The 16444-nt window shown below is 43.6% G+C and overlaps 1 protein-coding gene across 1 annotated transcript in view; it reads left to right on the forward strand.

The window, feature by feature from the left end:
• The first annotated feature begins 10648 nt into the window (after nt 1-10648).
• snx7 (sorting nexin 7) overlaps nt 10649-16444 on the forward strand; it is a 38029-nt gene continuing 32233 nt past the window's right edge. Inside the window, exon 1 of the mRNA XM_085467427.1 lies at nt 10649-10842. Coding sequence (XP_085323553.1) covers nt 10759-10842 — 84 coding nt within the window. The 5' untranslated portion in view covers nt 10649-10758. The remainder of the gene's footprint in view (nt 10843-16444) is intronic.

Consider the following 16444-nt stretch of genomic DNA (forward strand, 5'->3'; position numbering starts at 1 on the left):
ATTCGGAACCATGATAACAGGGTTCTTGCTGATCGGAGCTGGCTTGGCCCTGGCTTATCGGAGAATTAAGAGAGCGGAACCGGCTGTTCAAACCCCCACAAGGCTGCTCGCTGGGATTGAAACGATGGGACGAGGCACGACTTCTCAGAACGGGCTCACTGAGTGCAGCATGGTTAAGATCTTGGAGAAGCTTACGGCTGCCGTGAATACTCAGAATAAGACCTACATTGGATTACATCATGGAGAAGTTCACTCAGAATAACACCTCTGAGTGAAAGTTGGATCACATCTTGGAGCAGCTCACTGCAGTCGTGAGTTCTCAGAATCTGCATTTGAGCACAAGAATGACAAGACCACGGAGCGCAAGTCTGATAACATCATGGAGAAGCTTGCGGCTCTCCAACGGGAGATGGAGAGACCAGTGTCGGGGTCAACGTGTTAAAGAGCAACTTTGAAATTCTCATGAGTTGTTTGCACAAAATAAAAACCACCATTTTATTGCGACTACCCCTTCGGCGCCAGCTGTGTGCTCAAGGCTGGAGCTGAACAAAAACTCCCTGATAACAACTGTGTTGAGTCTGTTCTTCCCATTCCACGCAAGGCCACCTGGGTTGGCTGGAAGACTGTTTCCTTAGCCTGGCAGGGCGAAGGACGCTGTCTCAGCTGAACTCTGGACACACACACGTACACTGATAAGCACTCACTCATCCCCCTCCCCTTCCAACGCCTTCGATGCTTGATGCCTCCTGGGAACATGAGGCGAGTCTGGGCCCGCGCTGGAGAGTCGGTGCAGTGGCAGGATGGCTGCTGTGTTGCCTGGGATTACTCCTTTTCCCTACCCGACCCTGTTGCTGGCAGTGTTGGGAAGGTTACTTTTAAAATGTATTCCATTACAGAATACAGATTACATGCCCCAAAATGTATTCTGTAACGTATTCCGTTACGTTACTCAATGACAGTAACGTATTCTGAATACTTTGGATTACTTAATATATTATCGTGCTTTTTACAACAACATGAATGTACTATTGCTGTGTGATTTATTACTGTTACTGAAGGTCCGCGACTCCGAACTGTAGTAAAGGGACCTCTGACTAATACGGCGGGGTCCCTGTCGGCTCGTAGCCGAAAACTAGCTTTACTTTGTTGTGTGGGTCAACTTTGCTAGCGAGAGACAGAGAGAGGCGTTGAAAGGCTGCTCCAACGGAGCTTATTGTTTCAGAGGAAAACACGAACACAGTGTACAGTCGAGTCTTAATAGCTTACTTACAGCTGGGCTCGTCAGGCACTCTGTTTGGCTGCAGTGGTTATTATTATATTTACATGCTTCCAGCTCCCGTTTCTGCTCGATGACAACTCGTACCTTTCCACTCCCCTTTTTCTCCCTCCTCGCGCTCACAGACCCATAACGTGTATGGCAGTCCATTCTCCCAGCAACACGGACTACACTGCCCATGATGCTACATTCTTTAGAGCTATGCTTGTAGCATTCTGCCTGTTAGCTTAGCACAACAACAACAACAACGAAAAGGCGCTCTCTCACCCAGGAAGCACACAGTCGCAGAGAGAGAGAGAGAGCGTCGCCCTGTAACCATGGCAACCGTAACGCTGCCGCCTGGAACAACAGAACGTAGCTGTCAAACAAACCCAAACAGTCCTGACCCGCGACAAAATGAAACAGGAAAGTACCGCAGTGTAATCCATTTATTTCAACAAAGTAACTGTATTCTGAATACCACCTTTTTAAATGGTAACTGTAACGGAATACAGTTACTCATATTTTGTATTTTAAATACGTAACGCCGGTACATGTATTCCGTTACTCCCCAACACTGGTTGCTGGTCACGTGCTCTATAATGTTGTACTGTGGACATTTATGTGCTTTCTGTGCAGAGGAGTTTTTTTGTTTCCTGTTCTGATGCTGTCCTCTTGTAGCCCAGCATGAGCAGAGGTCTCTTTCTTTCCTCTTGTACTTTCCCATTGTAGTGTACATTTCAGTGTTATACTGTAATGCAACCGTTCTCTGTTTCTGAACATGCCCCATCCCCATGTGATGTCTGTGTTGTGTGTGTAAGGTCGGGGGGCGGGTTCATTCCACTGCAGGGCAACCTGTCACTGCCTGTGGCGAATAATAATAAAATAAAATTTTAACTTGAACTTGAATTATAGATTATGTCTGTGAGATCAGATGATTTTCAGAGCTCACATAAAGCTCCTTTTTTGCTTTTCTTCTTTAACGTTTATGCATTTGTTACTGCATGTGGTCAGAGTTTATACTCTATCAGGCATTGTACAGTTTTGTGCTTTATGAGATATTGTCATCTCCCTTTGGAACAGAGATGGGGCCCAGCCCTGCACACCTGCTGGGAATCAAAACAAATTTCTGTCCGTTTGGGCAGAAACATTTAGGCCTATTGTACTACAGTGGGCCTGAATAATACACTATTTGCGGCTGCATTATCATTATGTGGGCTTGTAAGCAGAGGATGAAAAAACAATGGGATAGTTAGGGAGGGGACAGCAATAGGAGTATGAAACAATTTGGTTTAGGAGAAAAAATGCCCTTCAACAGAAAAGGCCCTGTGGTCTGCATGTGGTCCTAATTAGAAGGCAACATTTTTTGACGGTAAATTGATTTTTAATTGTTCAGTCCCTGATTCATCCAGGTGGCCAAGTTCTCCTATTTTATCCCTCTCTGTATGTCTGTCTCCCTCCCTCTCTTTGAGTGGAACATGTTTGGAGCTGCCTGCCACGCTTAGCAGCAATTTCCTGAACAAGAGCAATTCATTCAGGATTAGACAGAGAGGAGGGTGCTAGGAGGGGGACACTGGAAACACACAAAAACAAGAGTTCATCCATAATTGTCAGTGATGCTTTTCTACTTTAGTCATTTTGGATGTGGTACAGGGGAAATAGTCACAGTGGATGTTTCCATTTACCTTCATTTTGTTGCCTTCTTACCAAGAAGCCACTCAGACTTGTGCAGGCTAATGGCTGTGATGGTGTGTAAAAGCAGTTTGACTGCACTGATCTACATCAGCCATTGTTGAAGCAGGCCTGGGGATTTTCTGATCTGATTACACTGCCACTGGCTGCGCATGAAATCTGGTGCTGTGCCAGTTCATCTGGTGAATGGAGGGGAACACTGGGAGTCTGTGACAGTGGGGTGACACCAGTATCTCCCTTTGTCAACTCCGCTTTTTATTAAGAATCAGCTCTTGTCACAAGGTGATCTGTGGTCAATACTTCTATTTTTGTGGTTATATACACACTATAGCGTGTAACTGCAGCCTGCTCAGTATTAACTATGAATTACATGTATTTTGTCAGCTGCAGCATAACAAGTGATATTAGGATTCACAGCAGTTTCATAAATATATGAAACATAAAAATGTTAAGTTCATTTTAAAGACTGGCAGCTTTTCCAGTCTGAATGTGATGTTGTGCCAAAGACGTTTTGCTTTTCCAACATGAGCTCTATAAATTCTCTTAGGCTCCTCTTGTTTGTGTGTTACTTTTATTTGGTTATTTATTCAATTCGTGTTTCAATTTCAATTCGCATTATTTCTGTTATTACGGTGCATGTGCAATACGGCAATATCCAAGCTGACAGGCAGGTTTCTCATGTTTCTCCTTCGGACTAAACCTAGCTGTACGGTTCAAAGGACTTAGTATGACATGGCTGCATACTCTACATTACAGCCTGGATTCCCATCTACCCGGATGTATAACTCCATGTCACAGTGACATAGTAACACTGCAGTATATTGATTAATACAGCCGTGAAACAGACTGTAAAATGAGGTGCATGCAAAAAGCTCCAGGAGCAGCTCTCTGAATATCAAAAGTCTTACTTTGTGGTAATCTTCTCAGCCACCTGTGGAACAGTATGACTTCTATTTTTAGATACAATCTGCGCATTTTCTCACTTTCAGTCTGCAGCTCTGAATACCCATGTGTTCAGTAACTGTTGTTAAATATTTATCGACCCCAAATCCAACATCACCTGCTCAGTATCCATTGCAATGGCTTTAAGTACTCGAAGGATCGAAGGAGGTGTGACCTTTCCCTCTGCTCGGACACACCGTGGCACCAAAATGAGGTTCATGACATCTGTGATCACTCATCTGCATGCATTCCCTGGTGTTTAGGCTGCAAGTCTATTCTTAATATCGCTTTTATGTTCCCACCAAGTCAACCTCCAGTACAGTTCCTCATCTCTTATTATCGCTTCAAAAGTCACAGTTTCATAGAAATTCACAGAAACTGTAACCCAGGTGCATTTTTCCTAACATCTGTCTTGTTGAACATTAGTTTATATGCAGTGTTGCTCCATTATGATAGCAAAGATGTTGAAATGGAGACATGATTAAAAAGTGAGAAAATCCTTAGCAACGGCCAAGCGAATGACCCAAATCACCAGCTGCTGTCATCACAAAGCAATATACGCACAATGCACAAACAAAAGAAATGAGTTCACACAACAGTTGGGAAAAAATGTCTGTAAAGCTGCGTTTCCATCTTGTCCTTCCACCACAACACATCTCTCACTTTTTACACACCAGTGTTGAAGCCAGAGCGCCAACTGATGTGATGTTTGATTTTTACACCTGCGCTGACGACGTTTCGTCAGCGCAGGTATTTACAGCGAAACAGTGAACCCTGACAAAGCTCATCCACCCATGCAGCAGGGAACGGTCATCACTGTCACCATCACAGGATTTCCAGTCTAACAGCCACAGAGCTACCCCCACGCAGACTGCCTGTTTTCACTGTGAGAGAAAAGCAGCCACGCTGAGCCTGGGAGGACGTGCAGCTTTATTTTAAAAATCAATCAGACAGACAAACTGGTATGAAATGGCAGGGAGATAATGTGATGGTGTGGCGTGGTGACCTTTAAACACGGCCTGCCGCTACAGCCCAACCACCACAAAACCCTGACCTTTGTAGAAGCATTACAGAAGCCTCTAATCTGAGAGCTGGTTGGGGGATGGGGACACATGGACACATATGTACCTAATTTGCACAGGCATGGACACCACCTTGTATTTGTTTCATGCATATTTATGGATAAAGGCTGACACACGCGCAGCCATGCATTTACAGGTAGACACACGGAAACATATCGTGCAGACACACACAAACAAACACACACTCAGCAGCCTTCCAGTTGGCTGCAAAGGCCAGATGTGATAATGGCTTCCTGTATGTTAATGCTGCCGGCTGGAACGCCTCTGTCTGCTCCTCAGTATTCCGCTCAGGTGACGCTCACATCATTTTGAATTGCAAAATGCCAGAAGTGGAATGACACATTGTTTTTAATGCCATTGCCAGTGTGCATTTAGAGAAAATACAGAAAAAATATCCTGTGGAGTGTTTGAATAGATAATTATGTGCGGCACTGTGTGTGCATATGTAAGTACGTACGTGTGCAGAGTGCAGACTGAGCAATCTGACCCAGGCAAGTGGAAGACTCGTGGTAATTGTTGGAAATGAGAAAATGGATCCATATATATTGATTATCTTCGTCCATTAGGAAAAATTGGTGATGTTTAAGCAAGTGATGTGATGACACATCAATACAAGAGAGCCAGGAATAAAAAAAATAACATCTATGATTCCAAAGGAAGTGCACATTCTGGCAGTCTGGTTGAATAGAGTCTTATCGAGAACTGCTTTGCTGAAGAGGAAATATATGACTTTTTCAGCTGAGTTATTTCTGCACAAACCGTCTGCAATTAAGAAACGGTAATTTATGGTTGGATGTCATTTGGCAGAGGAGGGAGAAGAAAGAAGAAGGTGGAGAAATGTTGTTTTACTATTTAAAAATGGGGATACTGATGCACATTGTTAGACAGTCTCCAAGGAGACATTGATAGTGCTGCAGTGTTATTCACATGAATAGTGTCATGGTGAAAATGAAGCAGGATATACGACCCTGAGTGAACTGCATGTGATCAGTGTGTAGAAGTGTCTTCCTGCACATTCCTGGCGTCATGGCAACATGACGCCAGTGCACTGCAAAAATGCCCAAGTGCTTAAATACAAATAATCTGAAGTATATTTATTCGTAATGGAAGAACGAACAAAGAATTTCTTTGTAGTGAAGCGAAACTGTGAGTTTAAAACAATGAAAACTTTCTAGTGAACTCCACTGCAATCAAGCTATTCTGCACATACTCTGGATACCTTCTCCACTTTTAATATTAGGCTGCAAGCTTTACATATCAATGAAGCTCATAGTTGGTGCAGGATCAGGTAAAACTGTCATCACTCATTGCTGGCTCTTTGGTTCGTTGATCCAGTTCAACACAGGGCTGTGCATAGCTTTCCATTTACTTCTGGTAGCTGGTAGATCACAACCAGGAAGTGTGAGCAACTACGATGAGGATGAAGAGTGGAGATGACACACCTGTGGATGGAGATGCCTATGAGAGAGAGCATGGACTGTTTATGTCTGTGAAGGTTCTCAGTCATCCAGGTCATCGTAGTCAAAGGAGCTTGCAAAGAAAAGCGTCTGGACTTCTTTAAGTTGCTTGAAGACGTTTCACCTCTCATCCGAGAAGCTTCTTCAGTTCTAAGGTCAAGTCAGTTTCACACCTTGGCTCAGGCGATTAGAGGATCATCAGGGGGTCCTTTTGTCCCTCTGTGGGGGGAAACTCCCACTAGGTTTATATCTGGGACTCTCCACCATTTGACCTTAGAACTGAAGAAGCTTCTCTGATGAGAGGTGAAACGTCTTCAAGCAACTTAAAGAAGTCCAGACGCTTTTCTTTGCAAGCTCCTTTGACATGGACTGTTTAATTCACGCATGGAGAGAGTTTGCACAGGTGTTCCCCTGCCAGTAGGAGGTTCTCTAACATGAATGGGTGGGAGTAGATTGCCTGTGGCCCACTTCCCCCAGTAGATCATGCTCTCACCCCATTGATTGCACTCGCTAGCTCCCTTCTTGTGAAGGCCACATGCCCGAGCAGAGACTCTAGGGTTATGGATTCCCTGCTGGCTAGGCTACACAGGGCCATGTCAACTACCTCCCCATTGACTTTTCTTCGGGCCAAGCCGGCCAGCCCTCTTCCCTGTCTGCCTTACAATGCAAGGCAGCTTGGTCTGCTCTGGGGGCAGAGCCTTGGTTTTAATTTTCCATGAACTGGGAGACCACCTGCAGTTCCTCCGCAGACCCCGCCGTCATGTCCATCCCAAACTTTACGATCCAGCGTCGACCAGAGCTCAGCCACTCTCCCCAGTAGTTCCCCAGACAAGGCTGAACAGCAGCAGGTGTGTGCCATCATCCCCCTTAGGTGTGACCGGCCTCCCGGGGGAACACACTCACCTGTGAGGACTGCTAGCCCAAGGCAAACCCATCAAATATATTCAAGTTCATAAACACTCATGAACCCTGGGTCACCAGACCCAGGCCCATGACACTCAGCTCTCCTGGGGAAATGTGCAATATGGGAGGTGGATGCTGGGGACCACCAAGCTGGGCTTTTCTCACACTATCTTTTGGTTCCCAAGCAGGATGCAGGACTGGGGACTCTGCCTGATTTTGGATCTCAGGGGCCTCAACCACTATCTTCAGTACCTGAGATGCAAGATGCTGAAGGTCCCCAAGGTAAGGCAGGCCATCAGTGCCCTGCATTCCTACTGAAGGCCCTGTCTGAATTCCACCTGTTCCATTCAGGTGAGCTTCGAACAGCTCCCACTGAGAGGTTGGCCCAGGAGGCAGCTCAGCACCAGGCTGCCTTGTGCTCTGGCCATGCTTTGGCAGTGTAGTCAGTACCCGGCAGTCCATTCAGGGATCCTGAGTCGACAGCTTTCTAGGACCTGGTTGTCCCACTAGATCGTGGACACCATTTAGGAGGCATATGCCTCTTCAGGGTTTCCCTTCTGGAGTGCGCGCCCACTCTACCCAGAGGGGTGGCCACATAGTGGGCCTCAGCCATTTGTGCGGCGGCAACATGGTCATCTGCATCAACCTTCCCCAGGTTTAACCACCTGAATGTGGCAGCCAGCCCCTCTGTCGGGGAGAACGTCCTGCCTCTTAGTGGTAGGTGGATAAGGGATCATTTGTGTCCAAAGCAGTCAGTATACTAAACAATGAGATGCTGTGACATATATTGTTTAATTGTTGTATTAAAGTTTTGTATATTAAAACTTATATTTCATTGTGTTTTTTATTATATATTTATGTTATTTTTGTTGGTTCGTATGAAGTAACTTGATTGCTTTATGACTTGGTGAAGCGAAGACAATTCTCCATTGATGTGAATAACAACGTTATTCTATTCTAGTCCTTTAGTCAGGGGTGCTATGAAGGATGGTTTGGAGATGGTGGCTCTGACAGAAAGACAGGAGGCCAGCTGACGATGTTCATGGCTTCATGGGGTGTAAAAAGCATGGACATGACTAGTGTAAAGAACACACGGCAGATCCGTCCACACATTCATGCTATTCAGCATCTTGCTTTTATTCACTGGTTGCTGTTCACACGTGGCTGCAGCTTTCCAGCCGCCAGCCGAACATACACACCAACAACAACAATTGTCACGACCCAGTACAGATTTTAAAGCCGGCAAGGTGTGATTGCAGATGCCGCGCTGGTGCGTTCGCCTCACTCGCAGCGGCACCTCAGACCACGCCCCGCCACAACTAGAAATTAATACAAGAGCTGAGGCTGAGTGCTTTGGAGACAAAGTTAGAGAGGCAAGGCTGAGGTGGTTTGGACATGTGCAGGGGATGAATAGTGGGTATGGTGGACAAAGGATGGTGAAAATGGTGCTGCAGGAGGAAAAGAGGAAGACCTCAGAGAGGTTCATGGATCTAGTGAAGGAAGACATGCAGAGGGTAGGTGTAAAACAGAAGAAGATGGTATAGAATGAGATGTGGGGACTATTAAAGGGAGCAGCTGAAAGAAGTGGTTGCAGATAACATATGACTCTGGCTCTTCCTGTAGAGTGCTATTGTGTCTCTACACAGACTCCAGGGATGGGCACGGTTCTGGTCCTCTTCCTGTCCACAGCCCACTTAGTCTTTGCCAGGGTAACCTGCAGATGCTTCTGTTTGTATCATGTAACAGAGCAGACTGCAGCAGTCCTGCAGAAAGGTGAAATTTGGATATTGTGGTCAGTTTTTCTGTACCCTTAAATTGTGTAGTGAAAGTAGACAGTAAAGGAGAAAATCGAATCACAAAGAAAAAAAAAATTGCAGAGAAACTTATTTTTCATTGTGAATAAATGAAGATTCTCTCACATTCAAAAGGAAAAAATAACTCTTTGTGCAGGAGCTCCTTTGCTTCTTTCAGGCACAGCGTTTGCTGTAAAGTGTAGGGAAGGTGACTGTGTGAGCGTGCAGTGGTGGTCCAGCCTGAGGTGTGACACATTGTTGCACAGCCTTATGCAACACTGACATCTTTTGGTGCTGGTGGGGCTGACTGTCAGTGCAGCCTGTGCGCCAGCCACACTCCCCTAAATAAACACACAGTTTGCCTGTTTGTTGACAAGATTGCAGGTAAGTGGAAGTGTCGCTCAGCCAAATATGCAGGAAATACGACCGTGTTCTGGGCGTAGTGCGGGTGTTAATTTTCACTGGTTCCTAAACACTGGATCCATAGTTCATAGAGGACAGAGGTACAGGAATATCAGGAGTGGAAGGTCTAACAGTATATCAGAGCTCACAACCTTTCTTCAACAGAATGATGACTTGAAATATATTTTGAAGCTAAGGCTTCTATATTGTTACTTAAGTAGAGTCATGGATGCAGAACTTACAGTAATAATTGTTCTTTCATAAACCGTATAAAATTCAAATATGTATGCACTTCAAATAAATCTTTAAAAATGTTTAAAAATCCATGTGAATGAAAATATAAATGGTATAAAAGTGTAAAAAAGGCTAAATACACAGAGACACATAAGCAAAGAAGACGTCATACAAATCAGGAGTCAAAGAGAAAACCTCTCTCTCTCTCTCTGGTAGACATGCGACAGCCCTGACCTTTATTATTATTATTATTATTATTATTATTATCATTATTATTATTATTATTAGCACTTTATACAAATTGTCTTGTTTACCCGTTCATACAAGCCATCAAAGAACAACTCGGAGTCAGTATCTTGCACAGGGATATTTGACATGCAGACTGGAGCAGCCAGGGATCAAACAAACAGGTTGCTGTCAGTATTTTTCTTTCCTAGTTTTAAGTTTGAGTTCACTGGAATGAATGAGAATAAAAGGCTAAAACGATACTGCAGTGTTGCAAAACTATAATCACATTATGGGGCAGCGCTTTTACACTTTGACTTTGTTGGATCTGTTAAGCTTAACATTTAATAATACATAATAAATAGCACATATGTCATCATAACAGAAAAACAAACTTTAAAACAAACAAACAGAAAATATAAAATGAAAAGAAAAATTAGAATGACCTAAAAATAAAAGAACTCCAGTGGTCCTGTTCAGACACGTTTCTGGCTAAATCATGCTCATGGCCTTTCTTTATGAGACAACACATGTACACTCAGCATTTTGGCCAAAAAACATGAACAATCTACAGCCAACACTCAACTTTACTGCGAACAACAAAGACGCACAACGAGAACTCAGCTTCCGGGCCAAAGTCAAACGTGACCGGTCGCAGCTTTTACTTTGAAAGCCGTTAGAGGAAGTGGCATCCTCGGCGGGCCTCTGAGTGCGGCTGCTGCGCGGAGTTGAGGTGGAAGTTTGTGTTTAGTTAGTCTCCGGAGCTGAGAGCGATGAGCGGGCACACGGTCCCTGCAGACTTCTCAGAACACATGCTGGACCTGGACGAGGACGAGGACCTGGAGGTTTTCACCAAGGTAACTCCCGCAGCCGCGGGACTGCGCTTCCAGCCGCTGCTCAAGTTTACTCTTTCCGAAGGTTCACCGCCCACACTCACACATACACTCGTCGGGTCGAGGGGCAGCTCTTCGGCGCGTGTTTGCGCAGGCGCAAGAGGTGAAGAGCTCGAGCTTGAAACATAAAGGATGAAAGGTGGGGCTGCTGAAAGTTTTCGCTGTCATGTTGTCATCAGGTTAAAGAGTAGGAGAGCTGTGGAGCCGGCTTTACGCGACTGAAGAAAACTTTTGTGATACTTCTCTCAAAATGTCGAGTTAAGATCTCAGACTTGATAGATAATAACTCAAAACCGAGAAACTATCTTGAAGTTTCGATTTAGAAGTCGAAGCTTTCAGCTTGGCTCTGTGTGTGTGGAAGCCTGTGAGTTCACTTCATTCATGCGTGCACACTTCCGGGCTCAGTCATGTGACATCACTGTAAAAGTGTGTGATCGTCCACGCCGACACATAAAGTGCGCTCACTGTTAAAAATTCACTCGCATGATTGGAGGAAATCTCAGGTCCACGGAAGCAGCAGGTTCCATCTTCACTCAGCAGTCACGTGATCGGAACCTCCCAGGTGTGTGTTTTCTGACGATCAGCTGAGTTTTGAAGATTTAGTGCTGCTGTGTGATGACTGCAATGTTATTCTCACAGCCACGAGAGCCTGAGTGGCAAGTCTGAAAGAAGTTCTATAACAACTCTTAGTTATTGTGTTTGCAGCTCTCTGTAGATTTCATTTCAAATAAGAGTGAAGCAAGATGTGTGTGGTGGTCTGTGCTCAGGTGGTCTGTGCTCAGGTAAACAGGGCTGTGTTCTAGTTGTGATGAAATCCATAGTAATAGTAGAACCCACTCCAGCTGTAACAGTGATAGTGCTGTGCACTCCAACCTCGATTCGTTGTACTAACCAGGTTCCAAAACAGTGAGACACTGTGCAATCTGTAAATAAAAACCACATTTGAACATCTCATACGTCCACATTTTATTCACAAGAAAACATAACAGATGTTTAAACTGGGAATTTTTTTCTCAGGGCCAGGGGCAGATCTAGAGGGTGTTTTGCATATGACAGTGTTGTTTATTGAAATAAGATTGCAATAACACTTTGAGCCTAGCTACAGTTAACACTGAATATATTGCATAGTGTTACCCCCCTCCATCATTAACAAATGGTTCAGCCCACAGCGCAGACCGCCTTTATTACTTGTTGTCAGTAGCAACCCATGCCTATGATTGTGCCAGAGCACATTTTGAATGAACACCATGGACATTTCAGATTTCACACAGGTGGTTGGTTGTTACACTCTGAAAAAAAAACCCTATAACTACTTATAGGAATTTATGTTTTTTGTGTGATTTTAGATCAGTTGTGTTACTACAGCATGTCAATGAAAGAAGTGTAAATTTGACACGTGAGGTTGAGCTGAAGCGAATGAGACCAAACAAGGCAAAAAAGATAAAATAATAATAATAGTAATGGATTGGATTTATATAGCGCTTTTCAAGGCACCCAAAGCGCTTTACAAAAATGAAACAATTTAAAGATGAAATACAAAATCAAAATTTAGAAAATCAAAACTGGCCCGTTATATTTTGGACCTCAGAGAGTGAACCCAACAAATCATGAAAATTTAGGCTTCATTTTTGTTGACGGTGCAGATCTCTGACACTTTGTGTAAATTAAGCAACAATTTGATTGTTGTTGTTGTGGTTGTTGTCCCGTTTGGATCTTTAGCCATCAGAATTGTTGTCTTAAGGCCAAGAAAGACGCCAAGCGGATTTATTTTACCAAGTGGATCATCATGGCCTTGCCATATTGGTCCATTTGATTGACCTTTATTATAATTATGTATTTATTTTATTTTCGGTTGCTATAAATGGGACAAACAATTTGATTATTTCTAACAAACAAAGTGTGAACTTCCGCCCCATGTTGTGTAGCTTTCTGGATTTTATACTTATTGGGCTACATATTTATTTATTATACAGGCTGTACAGTACATAGCATCAAAATACACATTTAATGCAACTGAAATGTTTAATTATGTGGGCTACAGAGAATAATTAAGTTATTGACTGTATTTATATGTAACGTGTATGAGCGACATGTATATATGTACACGTTACATATAAATGCTGTAAGTATACTTACGGCATTTAAATCATTTTAACCACATGTAACACCTGCGTATGTGTTTGTTTGTTTTAAAAAGGCTTTGATTTGCCACCCCATCTGATCTCCATGCCACCCTAAGAAAATTTCTTTACATCCAGCCCTGTCAGGGCCATGTTTCCTACTGTGCACTAGGCAGTCCTGGCTGGTTTCATGATGCTCTGGATCAGGGCTGTCCAAACTTTTTGCAAAGAGGGCCAAATTTTATAAAGTGAAGATGCCCAGGGGCCAATGGTTCCGTAACAAAGTTGTATGAAAATATAATGAAGAACAATTTTAATGGTCACAATTACCTTTATTTTTAAAATGGAACTGTACCTAAATAAAAGCCACTCAGGCAAGCAGGAACAACTCTAAAGACACAATTGTGCCTTTCATTTATATCTGGAGAGTCAGATAACATTGAACAAACTGTGAAGAATACCCTACATTTCCATGAGTTTGCAATATCTTTGCCTCATGAACATTTTAAACAGGAGTTATAAGTAATGAAAAGTGGTCTGTTATCAATAAAGTTAAACAAAAAGTGAATTTTGCCCTTCACTTTTACAAGATCTTTCAGGAAGCCAAAGTTTTTCACATCTACAGGAAGATTACACAACTGGGAAGTTCACTTGCACAAGAAATACACATATTTACACATATGTAAATATACACAATATGTACACAACACACACAACTATGAGTTAAGAGCATAACATCAACAGTTAAAGCCAAATCTTAAATGTTTAATAAAATGAGCCATCATTTGATTCAGCTGTGCTAAACCCGAAAGAGAACTAAAACATGCAGGGTAGCAGCTCTCCAGTAATTTGGACATCCCTGCACTACTGAGAGGGGTGATACTGAGATCGAGATTTTAGTAAAGCGATCAGGTCTGGTTTGAGGGCAGTGGTTGAGATGCGTAAAATATCGTGGGAGACACTCATCCTTGATCTCACAGGGTTCTTCTTTAAGTTCATGAGAGAGAATTTTGCTCACACAAATATGTGAAACGCGATAGCTGTTGCGTAACTCTTCATTTGGGCATTAATGTCCTCTGGGAAACTGTCAGTAACCTCTTTCAAAGCTGGGAAGTGTGCGGTACAGGGCTCTGTTAGGGACAAGTGTCTTTGGAAAAGTTGCCGTTTGCTTCCAAAGGCCTTGATGTGAGCGTATAGTTGGCTCCCCACTGCGTCGTTTCCTTGAAGATTAACATTCAGCGCATTCCGATGCTTCGTGATGTCGACCAAAAAGCCAGATTTGCCAGCCATACAGTATCAGACAGTTCTTCCACTGGTTGTCCCTTCTCATCCAAAAACTGTCTGATTCTGTCTGAGAGAGAAAAATCGCTGTAGTGCAGACCACCTCACATCGTTGTGATAAATTATGTCACCGTATTCAGCCTGGATGTCATGCAGAATCTGCTGAAACTGTCGGTGGTACGGAGCTTTAGAGCGAATACAGTTGATTGTCTTTGCTACTGGTTTCATAACATCATCAAATTTGAGATGTTTGGCACAGAGAGCCTGCTGATGATTGATACAGTGAAGTTTAACAGCGTTACCTGCTTCTTTGCTGACTTTATTGCAGATCCGCCACAGCAGGTGCACCATCAGTAATGATGCCTTTACTCCATGGTAGCGTCACATCATCAACAGCTTCACAAACAGAAGCCAATCCTCTGGTTTGACCCTTAAGGCTTTTGAGATCCAGCGGCTCCTCTGTCACGTTCATCTTGTCGTCGACTCCTCGTAAAAGAATCAGCAGTTGCGCGGTGTCAGATGCATCGGTGCTTTCATCGCAGTCTAATGAGTAATAATCAAAATCCACTCCTCTGTCCCCCAGCTGCCTGTCGAAGTCTGACGATATATCCTCAACTCTGCGTGCCACAGTGTTGCGTGCCAAGCAAACATTCAGAAATTCTTGCTTCCTCTCGGAGCAAATGTTCTCCACCATTTTCATGACACAGTCTTTGAGAGACGTACCTTCAGTGAAAGGTTTGCCATGTTTAGCTATTAACACTTCGTAGCTGGCTTTCCTGATATCTTCATGTGTCCCACAGGCCCGCGTGATTAATCGCTGTTGCGAACCCAGAGCAGCTTGGAGCTGCTTCAGCTTTTCAGCGCGCTCACTCCCTGTTAGCTTGTTATATGTTGCAGCAAGTTTAGTCTCGTAGTGTCTCCTAATGTTGAAATCCTTAAACAAGGCAACAGTCTCTTTACAAATCAGACAAACACAACTGCCTCGAGTTTCAGTAAAAAAATGCTGCTATTCCCACCGCTCCTGAAAGCGGCGGCCCTCACTGTCAACCTCTTTTTTTTTTTTGTACTGTCGCCATGGCAGAAATGAGCAGAGAAGGGCGGGCTCACAGCACAGGTGCAGGTAGCTGAAAAATGTGCTGCCACCATGTGGTGAAAAAAGGAATTGCATTTTTAAAGTCATGATTTATTTATTCGGACTAAGGAAGTGAGCCATAAATAATACATAATTAGACTGAAGCTGCGGGTCACGTGAAATCTGACTGTGGGCCAGACTTTGGGCATGCCTGCTCTAGATGTTCTCAGCTGGTGAAACTGGACTCTTACTATGAAGTAAGTGAATGGTCAAGTGTTCCAGGTCCTGGACGAAAGCTGCATTGTCTCATGTACATGTGAGGTTCAGCTAACAGACAAACTCTCCTTTGCAGTACCCCAGCATAGCCTTAAGGGTGAACCAGTGAATCGTCCCACTCATCCCCAGACAGTTTCATTTAAATAGCGCCAAATCACAACAACAGTTGTGTCAAGGTGCTTTATATTGAAAGGTAAAGACTAGTGATGGGAATGGCAATAATTCCATTATTGATATTATTTATCGATTTGATATTTTGTCAATTCTCACTGGGATCTCACTAGGTCTGCTTTAACAGTTACCACCATCAGTAAGCAACATATCAAAGACATGTGAACAAATTAACTGCATGTTTTTGGTCAAATGTTTGTCCATTTTGGATGTGTTTCCTCTCTTCATTGTGATCAGTGTCATTATTCAAAAAAGTAATGAACAATTTTATTAAAAGTAATGCAGTACCTTACTTAATTACTCCAAAGAGAAAATTATTCATTATACTCCTCATAACACAACCTGAAAAACAGTGTCTCATAATTGCCATTTAAATCTAAACGTACAGTCCCACACACCAAAACAAATCCCTGTCCTGATGAGGATCTTTCTCAGTGTTTAGGTCTGAGCACAAAGCCAGCAGCACAGTACAAAGATGAAAACCAGCAGAAAGACGCTTCGACGCCACAGTGATTCCACACATGAACAGGTAGAAATGAAGGCTGCTTCGTGACATCTGTTACCCGATGAGGTGGAGTGACGGCACACTTGACCGCGGTCCTATGCTGGCATTTACTCAGCTTTAGCGTCACTCTGGATTTTTGGC

The sequence above is a fragment of the Copadichromis virginalis genome, linkage group LG9 (assembly GCF_057382275.1).
Source record: "Copadichromis virginalis isolate Kocher_CV1m ecotype Utaka linkage group LG9, C_Virginalis_male_GT1.1, whole genome shotgun sequence".
Lineage (NCBI taxonomy): Eukaryota > Metazoa > Chordata > Actinopteri > Cichliformes > Cichlidae > Copadichromis > Copadichromis virginalis.